Below are 12,166 nucleotides of genomic sequence, written 5' to 3'. Positions count from 1 at the left end.
TCTATCTATCTATCTATCTATCTATCTATCTATCTATCTATCTATCTATCTATCTATCTATCTATCTATCTATCTATCTATCTATCTATCTATCTATCTATCTATCTATCTATCTATGCCGCCATCTTGTGTGTCAATGTGGTAGTGAACACAATACATGAATATATTTACGTACCACTGGGAATTATTAATGGAGAAAACAAACATGTCCGCCATATTTTATAATAGCTACAAATAATAATAATTAATCAACAATAATAGTTACCAAATTAATTGATAATTATTTTTGATCAATCAAAATGTGCTCTATGTGGCCACTAGTGGCATAACAATAAAATAAGACAAGTTTTATTATCAGAATACTTTTATTATAAATATACAGTCTGTTAATATGGAATGGTACCTGACACTGCCATTCTTTCTTTAATGCTATTAGGAAAAAAAAAACAACAACAAATGGTAACCGAACTTGTGCTGCCATCATTTATGACAAATACACATATGGAAGGGGAGGAACAATTGTAAAGATCATCAACCAACCAATTTTTTTTAAAATATCTTAGTTGGCTCCAAAGTAATCAGGCACTTTTTTAATGTTTAAGTACAGTGCCATTAAAAACTATTCATGTTGCGGTAGTGTGCAAAAACACCGGCTATACGTACATCAACATGCATACAACATAAATCAAATGTAAACATTGAAACCTGTAAGAAAATATTCATAACCTAACATAAGCTTAAATAGTCAAAGAGCAAACAGAAAAATACTAATTAATTTTTTTAACATGCTCTTTAGACTATAAGACCCCAACCCGACCCACTCAGTGGCGTTTCATCCAACATAAAACATGCAAGAATGTTCAAAATAATCATGAAAAAAATTAATCAACTGGCACCCAGTGAGCTGCTGCGACATGCTTGAGCCAAAATGTCGTCAGCGAGACAAAATGGCTTCAAGTGGAAAGACCAAATGGAAACGGCACGTGTGTTTTAAAAGTGGCTATGACAAAAAAATGCCACTTTAGACAAGGAGGGTAAAGTTCAAGAGGATTAGTGTTGGACGAGGAAAAAAAAGTCATAATAAAGTTTAGTTTTTATTTTTAAAAGAAAAAACCTGCAATGCTAATTGTTAATAATTAGTTTTGAGACGCACTATAATTACAAGAGGGGAAAAAACCCTCAATGTTCCGAGAATAAACTTAATACGAGAAGAAAAAGAATAATTTGTTTTTGATGATTGAGGAAAAAGGTTATGGTAAATCTCACAATAGTGTATTACGGCATTCTTGTAGTGTTAGCTATTTTAGCTAATTGTTTCACGTAAAATTTCAACTTCATTTTCATCTTGTAAATTGCAAAAATACTCTAAAAAAAATGGCAAAACATTCCAACTTTTTCTTCCTAAAATTAGGACAATTCATTTTAGAATTCCCCTCGTGAAAGTATGACAACTTTTTTCTGTTAATAAACAACTTCTGCCATCTATATTTTCTACATTGTTAATTCTATCAAATTTACAAATTTGTCTCATAATATCACTTTAATCTCACCGTGTCACTTTTTTTTTTCGCATAACCTGTTAACTTTTAAATTTTCTTTTTAGCAATCCAACTTTATTCTCAGCCCAGCTACCGTCGCTACGCTCACTCAATAAATAAAAAGTGAAACAATGGAAAGTCATCCATATTTCTCCCCCATGTAAAATGATGCAAATATGATTGGAAAAAAATAAAATAAAACTAAAAGTGACACTATGACACACACTTGTAGTGTATGTGGAGGTTTAGAGTGTTGAATTATACAGTATCAGCTTTGGCGCAACAACAATATGGCAACCGCTACATAGCAAGAAATAAACAGCACCGAGTCATCATGACGCCGTCAGTAGTAGTCGTTGCTTCCACTACTCATTGTTGGGGGGGGGAGGTGATTAGTGTGGAACTATAGACGTGTGCAAATTTGAACGGATGATTTCAAAAGTGAAAAGACCAAAAATAATTTTGTTTGGTGGCGTGCTGTGAGGATTTCCATGCCGCTTGCCAAGGTATCTCCTTTAAAGCAAAGTGAAGCTAGCGCTAACCGCGAGCCGCTTCCTTAAGGCACGTTCGTGTCAGAAAAGCCGGTTAATAGTACACTTCATATTGTCGAGCTAACTAACGAAGCGATATATGTACATATATGATGCGAAGACTCCCGAGAATTTTTTTTTTTTTTTTTAAATCAGAAAATATCTGTCTGGACAGAACTAGAGTATGATTTGAAGCTAGCAGACTTATAGTTCAGATGCTCATTTCGGCGCCTCGATGCATAGCATCGTCAATAAGCGCAACCGACTTAGCTTGAATTTATTTCTTGCTCTTAATGTTTCTTCTGAATGATGGATGAGAAGGGGCGGGGCTGCGAGGCAGTCTCTTTCTTGTTTGACTGGGAAGAAATGATTTGCAATCGTCAGCGCGACTTGTAAGAATGGGATCGGAAACATTCTGATTGCGGATGTTGGCAAAGAAAAAAAATTGTTTTTGAGGGTGGACTCTCTTCAACTCTGCTGAGCCAGGACCAGAGCACCGGCCTGGGGCAGAACGGGGCTCGGGTGGCCCTTTGAGACGTCCACGTCGTGTTTTTCCACATTGGCTATCATCTGACCGCACAAGTTCTCCATTTTATCCGCCAAGGCATTCCCATCCTCCTTGACGTCCTCGTTCAGCATCTCGACATTTCCTACCTGTTTGGTTATGGACTCTGATTTGTGGTTACTCATATCCATTAGCGCCGCTTCGCCTTCTTTCTTAACCGATACGGTCCTCTGGCTTTCCGTCTCGGAGCCCGACGGAACTTTGCCGAACTTGATTCCGTTCAGATCCTCGTCCAGTTTCACCTGGAATGGCGGCAGACCGAGCAGGAAGGCCCTGATCCTGCTGGGGGAGCTCAGGTCTGCCGGCTCCTCCTGGCTTTTGGCTCCAAGTTCCTGGCCTCCGCCTCCGGTGGACCCCGATATGGGGCGCCCGTGGCCACCGCCCATGCTAAAGTCTGCGGGGCGCTCCGAGCAGTCGGCTTTGACTCTTTTGAGAGACGGCTCGTACTCTGTTCCGTTAGTGGTCGATCGAGTGAGCTCGGCCGGGTCCGCGTCGGGTCTCTTGAGCGTAAAGCGTTTGCTGAGGTTGAGGGGCAGGGCCTGCTCCGGCGGTGGCGTGAAGGGCGTGCAAGGCGGCTTGGTGCTCAAGTCCTGGGAAAGCACCTCGGACAGCCGGCGGGAGAAGGTTTGAAACTGACTCGAACCCAGACGAGTCCTCATCAGTTGTCGTACTTGGACACTACAGTCCAGGTCCAAAGGCAGGACCCGGAGAGGGGGCAGAGGGTGGCGGTTCCTGGCCTCTCGGACACTCCCCCTGTGGGCGTCCTCGTCTACGGTGCACCCCGAGCACATGCTGTGGTGCTGGTGAATCGGGCGGGCCGGCGGCGGAAGCAACTGGTCTCCGCTCGGGAGAGGCGTGTCCGGGTTTCCGCGTTTGGGTTGCAAGGTGTAGATAGTCATGTGCGGCTGATTCGGTTCTTGGGGCGTCAGGGCCGGGCTCTCTGTGACCCTCTGGAAGCCCACGCAGTTCCTTAGTACGTCCAGGGGACACAGACCTTTGATGGGGCTAAAACCTCCCAACGACCCGCCCACAAAGTGGCGAGGCAGGCCGGAGAGGAGGACGGGTGCGGACTCCCCGGTCCGATCCTCGGGCTCCTTTGGCTTGGGTGGAAAGGGGAGGAAAGGGGTAGACATGGGGGACGGGTCCGTGGCGAGGGGCATGTTCACAGGGAGGAGGGCTGGCTGCGACACCTAGAGAGAAGATAGAAGGTCAGCATCTTGTGGGGAAAGTGACTTTTCAACAGAATTTGGACACGGAGACCTGAATCGGAATCTCGAGTGCAGCACGTACCTGCGGCGCGCTGTTGCTTGGCGTCAGTCCATTGGCGCTTGGGGCTACCAGGAGAGGCGTGGGAGACTCCGCTTTGACTCTGGCTTGTTGCTGAGCCAGCAGTTTGGCCTCGGCCATCAGCGTGGCCTTGTTGCGCTTGCCGGGCGGACGGCCTCGCCCCCGCTTCACCACCACCGCCGTGCCCTCGCCGGCGCCGGGGGCGGTCATCTGCGCAGACAGGAAGAAAGTCAACACGGAAAGATGATGTGAAGAGCTTCCATAGTCTCACAACTTCACACGCTGTGAGTTCTTCTTACATCTGCCATCTTGGCTTTGACTTTGGGTCCGGGTTTTCTTCCCCGCGGGAGCGGCTTCCTCCCTCGGATGCCTCTGGGCTTCACGGCCAGGCTGCATTGTGGGATTTTGAGTTCCATGCCTCCGGCTATCAGGTGCTCTTCGTACGGGAGCATCAACCTGAGACCAAAAAGACGCATTTCGATATGCCAGTCGGAGCAACAGCTGCTCGAGCGAGAAAAAGCGCTTAAGTCGGACCTTTCGTAATGTCTTCTGGTGCAAGTGGCGGCGCTGGTGCTGCCGGGACATCCGCCCAACTCGTTGTAAACCACCTTCCACATGCGCTCCGACGTCACCTGAGACATCAAGCCGTTGTTGGTATCACTCGAAACAGCACATCGTGAACAAAAAGACAGAACGAGAAGACAAAACTGCTTCTGTCACCTTTTCGTAGCCTCCTAGACGTCTGACCACCGAGTACATGAGGAAGAGGTCGACTGAGGGCGCCGAGACAGATGGGAGAGAAAAAAAAAAGAAGAAAATTCTATTATGAATCATCTCCCCCGCTGTTGAGAAAGCTGAGCTCAGACGAGAGGCCAACTCACTTTTCTTGAAGCCGAGATTGGGCACTTTGTGGATGGGAGAGCCTTGACGCTCCATGAAAGTGAAGAGCTCGTCCAGGAACAGCTGCTCTTCGGGGTGCGGGAGCCAGCCGTCATCGCCGCCCACCTCCACGCTGCCCATCACGTTCTCCTAAAAAAAATGCCAGGAGTTTGTCATCGAGCACAAGCAGAAAAATCATACCAAGTGGAATTTACATGAGATGTCGAACAATGGTTATTTCACAAACCACTAGAGGGCGCCCACGATTATTTTATTTTTTCTTTACACTATATAAATCAAAACCAAAACTGGGCAGGAATCCAGTTTAATCTTTTAAAGGCTCTTGTTTGTATCAAGGGGGCTGAAAAGTAGGCAAAAAAGTATTTTTCAAAAAATGGGAGGGGAGAAGACTTGGCCGATGCAATTGTTATCCGTCTGATCTCTGATCTACAGAAAGAATCAAACCTTCATCTTCTCAATCCAGGACTCCGACTGGCTGGATGTCGGAGTGTCTCTGCCATCGCGGCCTCGTCTCTTGCGAGGTCGTCCTCGGAGGCTAAGAGACGGACATCCTGCATGCCCCCCCAAAAATAAAATCATGTATAATACTCAAACGGCTGAGTAACTTTTTGTGAGGAGGTGCTTACGGAAGTTCCAGGAAAAGCTGACGCTGCTTTCCAGCGTGGGGTGGTTGAAGGTGTCCCTGCAGTACATCAAGCGGGTGCTGGGTGACACCCTGACGCCGCCCAAGGCTAGAAGGTGGACATCCTGCAGCGTCGGGCCCCGGGCGCCGTCCTGAATGCGCCTCTGCAGCGAACGGTAGCGGCAGTACTGGGGGTAGCTGAGGACTTTGACGCTCTGGCACTCGGCTGCGCCATCTAGGGGACAAAATAAATTTTGGCCGCTGACATAGACCGATAAAAAAATGTATTTCTTACTTTCACTCCTGTCCTTTAGTGGCTTGTGGTCGGTTGCGTTGCCGTCGGTGTCGCTCTCCTGCGCCGGTTTATGGAGCCCATTGGGGGCGCTGTGGGGCGCCGCCTTTGATCTACCGCTCCACGCCGGCGGCTCGGCGCACGACCAGCGCACCAGATCCTCCACCCGCAACACCATCTTTCGGGACACGGCCAGGACCTCGTCCTACACAAAGGTGCAGCGAATCAATTTTGAACTTCTACAGCATTTTGAAAATCAGAGCAACTTGAAAAGAACCAGAAAAATGATGACTTCACGTCTTAGTCAATTGTGGAGGCGGACAAAAAAAAAAAAAAAAAATCCTGCATGATACATTTATCAAATCCCAGCTGTGTTACAAATGCGTGCAGCGCCCCCCCCCCCCCCCCAGCAGTTCTGTGACATTCAAGGTTGGGCTTTATTTTGGGAATCGGTCACACCGGCAAAGCGATTCTTAAAGGTCGTGTGTGAATAAAGAGCACGTTAAGAGGCAGTGACGGACGGTCCAGATGCTTTGCAGTGGATGTCCATTTGCAAGCCCATCTGCACCCCCCCACACAATATCACACCTTCACCCCCCCGGGTGGTAGTTACCCACATTCGTGCCCCCCACAGTAGCTAGGTGTGAGCTCGTTAACACAGTAGACAGGTAGGGCAAGAAGCTCAAGTTATTATAATAAAAATTCGAAAAAAGCATTTATTTGGCGAGCTGATTTATAGGCCGACGCCACAGCCTCCACTGCGGTGCATTATTGCGCAAGAGTTTTGTTTCTGCTGAGAGCGAGGTGAGGCGGAAGCTGCCGCTTGTAATTCAAACAATGGCGAGTGAGCCAGCGACTCGCTACGGCTGAAATGGAAAAGGCTTGAGGAGTCTCTCAGCCAGAAAAGTAGATTGGGGGGGTGAGGGAGGGAGAGAAGAGCGTTCTCATAAAAAGGCATACTCAAAGGTGGAAATTGTTTAGATTGCTCTCAAAAACACCTTTGGAGGCCACGTTCTTGTCACAAGGTTATTAATAGACGTTGTTGATGCATTCCAATGATGACGTTAAAATGGCGTTCCACTCACTCGCCGGCGTACAGGAATGGCATTTCCAAACCTGCCTCACGTTCTGACATATGTTTTGTTTTTGTGTGTGGGTGGACTTGGCACTATTTGCACAACAAAAGCCGTCACGCAAAATCTTTCAGCAGATTCAACATTTTGTTCACTCCTTTTCCTACCTCCCCGTGCTCTCGGGTTCGACCCTTTGGCGTGTCTTCCGGCAGGAAGTAGAGTCTGGCGCTGGCCAGGAGGTGGCGCTGCACCTGGTCTTCCCACAACAAGGTCACCTGTACATGATATTATGGATTTCCTTAGAGGCATTCATAACAAAGATGATTGAAAACAAATAAAACCGACACGAGGGTCACGTGATTTGAATTCCACCTCACCTCGGCAATGCACACGGGATCTTCGGGCCCGCAGCGAACAAAGTAAAACTCGCCCAGCCGCCACACCTGCATGGGGCCGTCGGTTTGGCTTTTGCTGCCGACCGACTTATAGAAGGCATAGCTGCCTCTCTGGCAGGAAGGAGCACCCAACCACTATGAGAAGAAGAAGATGAAGAAGAAGTGAGCATGGGTATGCAAATCATATGCAAATGAGGCCGCATATCTTCAGCATTCAAATCAATTACATATTTCAACTTTAGAAAGCATCATATGACTGTCAGTCATTTGCAAAATACACAAATCACCATGAATCTTTCTCACGTTGCTGCCGTGTTGAAACATGGCAAGAAGCTGATGCAAAAAAAAAAAAATAGCGTTATAAATTAACCCCTGCGTGTGCGGGTCACATCTGCGGCGCCTGACTGTAAATAGTGCCTGCGTGGAAACGTCCGACAATGTCATGAGGTTCTTTCCAAATGACTCACCCGCAGCCTATTTAGAAAAAAAATATGATGCATTAGACGCCGTGACGTGAATGGTTGGAGGAATAATTCTTTTCCGGTTAGGATATTTTTTAATAATTGCCTCGCCGGGTGCGGGCAAAATCATGCAGAAAATTAAAGTGAAAGCATGCGAGGATTTGTCTAATAAATAAATACAAAATATGAAGCCACAGCTTTCTTGGAATGAGGTATGGAAGTGACGAATGTTTTTTTTTTTTTCATGCCCGCAGGAGGTTTTATTACCGGGGTAATGTTTTTTACAAATTGGTTGAAATCCGCCTCCTGAAAACGTTGCTCCCCAATCTGAACACCAGGGGTCGTTGTTTTGCTGTTGCAGAGAATTTTTATTTTTTTTAGTTTTTTAAATCACAGACAGGGCCCAATGTTAAACATAGAAGCTAAGGAAATGCATTTCTCCTGATTTTGAATGCATCACGCGCCTATGTGATTCCAGTTTGGAGCTGAAAGCATTAAAAAAAAAAGAATAAAAAAAGACTTAGAGCAGCTTTAGGTGAAACACAATACGCAGCCTCCCAGCTGCTGCCTGCCAGCAGCAAACGACAGCAAATATTTCACAGATGATCTTTCTGGGTGACAAGCTCGAAAAAGCGCATTGAAAATATTGTCTGCATACATATTTTAATAATTGAATGATGCATTAGTCATTGAGTGAGCTGCTTTTTCCACAGAACTCCTTTTAAATGTATCACACACATAAAATAAATATCAATGGAAAAAAAAATGCATTTTATATTCCAGTCATGTGAAATATATCTTTTTGAGATGAGATAATCAATGCGGCGTGTGTGTGGGTGGGGTCGCCTGTGCAGCCGCTCATTATTTACTCCTACTAAAAAAGGTCGGACTTGAAGATTCACCCCAAAAAAAAAAAAAAAAAGCGCTTATTCTGCATTTCCTGCAACGCATGCGTGTACATTACAACAACCAGTCGTTCCCGTTTGGCACATCGTTGTCATGCCTGCCTCATTACTTCTCTGCCTGCCCAAATATAGAATATCCTCAAATTCCCACTCTTGTGCTGATCAACCACAATAAGGCCCCCTTAAAAAAAAAAAAAAAGGCACCACGGCGTGCACCCCCTCCCCCACTGCATACCCACCCTTCCTCCTCTTTCCCTCCCCCATCCGCCACAAATCTGCAGACAAACTGCAGCAGGCACAGTATGAATTTATAAATGAATTTTAAAAAAAAAGTCAGAGCAGAAAATAAAAATTTGGAGGAAGTTAAAAAAAAAAATGCAGAGTGGTGACGTGGTGAAATCGTGGTGCCTCAGATAGCATTGGGAGGAAAAGGAAGCCATACATGACAGAGGCCCAGAGGGAAAACTACAAAAAAAAAACTCCCAAACCACAACAAAGTCTTCTTCTTTTTCATTCTTAACGTGATATGCATCTCCCCCGACGTCTCCCCCCAAAAAAGAAAAAGGCGAGGCCCACGGTGGACGGCAAACATACGTAAGCAGCTGAAATTACAGAAGCGAGAATAAAAATACGTGTGGGAAGACTGCAGTGATATTATAATGACAGAGAAAGCAGGCGTCCAATCAAAAAAAAAATAAAAAAGGTACTAACACATACCCAGAGGAATCAAAATGTTTGAAAGTAGAACTGACTATTTGGCTTTGAGGCATAATATCGCCTAAATTTTAAAAAGGAATGTGGAACTGTAGGTTATAAATAGATATGAAAGGCAACAGGAAACAGATTATGTGAACATTAATTTCACCCAGCACTTGCATTTACATAAGCATATTTATTTGACAAAATGGAGGCCGAACAAGACGAACAGGATTAATGCCAGGTTATTTTATCTGATCATATAAGAAAAACTTAAACATACTCAAAGAAACGTAAATGTTATTCTATAGTTATAAAGGATGATGAACTTGAAAATAAAAGTAATTTTAAAGCATTTTTAATATCAATCTAAATTAGCCGTAATGTTAAAGTGACTTCTTATTAAATTAAATTTTAGGAGTAAAACCTCGACCTGATTTTTGATGTATTTTTTAAAAGCCTGTAAAAAGTTTGACACTGGCAGATTTTTTTGCTATGCGAATACAGAAAAGGCTGCACTGCAATAATCGAATATTTTACTAGCCGATGATATCACTTTTAAATCATTTATCAGTCCAAAAGCAAGAGAACAAAGCTCCCCTTGACTTTTGCAGCCACCGGGGCACCAGAATGTACATTCTCCTTGTCTTTAACTTAATTACAGTGAAGCCATGTGATGAATAGCAACATGAGAGTATGATAAACATACTATTATCCATTACAAGGATTTCATGCAGCATTCTCCAATCTTTCTGGACTTTTTTTTTTTTTTCTACCCCCTCCTTCCCTCTCCTCTAGGGCTTGAGGGGAGGTGCCTAAAAAAACCGAACAGTGCTCAACTCAGCCTAGTGGTGGAAATGAGGCAGGAAAATAAAAAGCCACATAATATAATCTGAGAGGCCAGTCTCAAAATGTGAACACATACACACACACAGAGTTTGAGATGGAAACCCTTAATCTGCTTGCGTCAGTGCTCGTGATATTTTCTGGGAAATAAAATGACATTTTTTGCTAACAGTTTTGAGAATGCTCCCTTTTTGGGTATTAATGACAGAATGCACTAGAATATAAAATACATTATAAAAGAAAGAAAGAGTATTGACCTTGGCTATATCCTGTTATTCAACAACACAGCGACGCAAAACAGCAATGAGAATTTTGACATTTTTTTCAAAATTAATATCAGATAGTAATATTAAATACACTCGTGGAACGTTTATGTTGAAATGAATTGATTTCATGTGCTCTCTCTGTGATTATTAAGTCTAACTTAAAATGGGAAGAAAAAAAAAGTCATCATATTTCTGCCTCAATATTAGCATTCCTCCTTAAACTGTGGTAATTACAGCCGAGACAAAATGTCGGTGCTTAATAATATTATTACGATCCCTGTTTAACAGAAACGAAACAGTCCAACCTCGCCCCGGTCGACCTTGTCCAACATTTTTTTAATCAAAAATAATATCTAGTTTATTTTTAATTATAACGATAGCTGGCTTGCGGCTAGGCTAACCTAGCTAGCTGGCTAAGCTTGAAAAAAGAGGAGGAGGAGGGGCGGGGGGGTTCGCTTTAAAAGTTTCCTGTTTTTTCTTCAATTTTAAACGATAAATGTTATTTTATTCCGGTAATATATGCTTCGCCGTGGGTGGGTGAGAGGTGGTCGGTTGGCATAGTCAAGAAACCGGGGGGACTCATGTCGACACGACCACACAAAGAAATTAATCATTAAACACGACGGAAAATATCAAGAAATTATTACACGCGGATTTTGAACGTGCTGCCATTGGGGGGGTGGTCAGGCTCCAGCTTGCTGTGTGACACAGTCGAACATTTGAGAGCGGGGGAGAAAATAAATATCGAAATATTAGAATATTATTTTCACATATGCCACGTTTGAGGAGGGGGTGTAATAAAAGTTGGAATTGTGAGTCACAGCAACTCTATGTGTGTGTGTGTGTGGGAAGGGAAGGGGGGGGGGGCAATCAATGCGATATGGTCAAACTATATGAAATAAAACTCCAAATCCGAGGCCTAATTTGACGACGTTTAATTTAATCAAGGCAGCGAGGAGCGAGAAAATCGACTGAGGCGAATTCGAGCATTTAAAATGAAAGCAAATATTATAAAAACAATATATATTTTTTTTACCTGTATTGCATTGTGCTCCATTGCAGTCCTGCATTCCCTCTGTGAGGCCCCTCTCCGGTTACACCGCCGGGACTCGCCGTCACACAAACAAACGCACCACCGAACCAGCGCAAGAGAAAGGAAGCAAAGCAAAGCAAAAAAAAAAATTAAACCAAAAAAAAAAAAAAAAAAACCTAAAAAAATCTTTTTTTCTGGGGTGTGGGGGCGAAAAATACGGCTAGCTCTAGGTGTGGCTAAAGTTTGCCAACTTAAATGTTAATAACAAAAAAAAAATTTCAACGGATGAGCAATCTCCCTCGATAAATCCACGTCGGTTGAGTTCCAATTTGAAAATGAAACAAATTAAATCGACTCTCCAAGTATGGAAGCCATGAAGGCGTACGCGTAGGTAATATTGCCGCCTTACATTGAGAAATTGAAAAAAATAAATAAATAGTTGAGCTGATCCCAGAGCTGCCTCTCTTCCTCTCTCTCTTTTTGTGTGTGTGTGTGTTTTTCAATGTTATGTGTGTTTGCCTACTGCGCATGCGGGAAGTTCAACGCATGGCGATGTTTTCTAGTGGTCGTAAAGCTTCAATGCCTGCAGAAGGAAAAAAGGCATTCATCATATATATATATACATATATATATATTAAATTTAATTTATTTATTTATACAATGTAAGCTGCTGAATGGGTCTGATTAAAAAATGTAAACAAATTTTGATTACAAATTTTGATTATCATTGAAATTATGGGTGTTGGTATTTCGCACT

General features: G+C 43.8%; 1 protein-coding gene across 1 annotated transcript; it reads right to left on the bottom strand.

Moving 5' to 3' along the window:
* Positions 1 to 346: 346 nt before the first annotated feature.
* On the bottom strand, positions 347 to 11,920 carry zgc:77151 (uncharacterized protein LOC337153 homolog). Its single transcript, XM_049742733.2, has 12 exons — positions 11,413 to 11,920; positions 7,185 to 7,337; positions 6,975 to 7,082; positions 5,738 to 5,939; positions 5,447 to 5,677; positions 5,265 to 5,371; positions 4,802 to 4,949; positions 4,641 to 4,693; positions 4,455 to 4,552; positions 4,220 to 4,376; positions 3,924 to 4,130; positions 347 to 3,823 (listed from the first exon to the last, which is right to left on the bottom strand). The coding sequence occupies exons 1-12, from the start codon at positions 11,431 to 11,433 to the stop codon at positions 2,537 to 2,539; spliced, it is 2,772 nt and encodes a 923-aa protein (XP_049598690.1). The 5' UTR covers positions 11,434 to 11,920; the 3' UTR covers positions 347 to 2,536.
* Between the last annotated feature and the right edge of the window lie 246 nt (positions 11,921 to 12,166).

This window comes from Syngnathus scovelli, chromosome 15, assembly GCF_024217435.2.
Source record: "Syngnathus scovelli strain Florida chromosome 15, RoL_Ssco_1.2, whole genome shotgun sequence".
NCBI classification, from domain to species: domain Eukaryota; kingdom Metazoa; phylum Chordata; class Actinopteri; order Syngnathiformes; family Syngnathidae; genus Syngnathus; species Syngnathus scovelli.
Note: the sequence above shows the minus strand (reverse complement) of the source record. Positions and strands in the feature narration are given on the sequence as shown.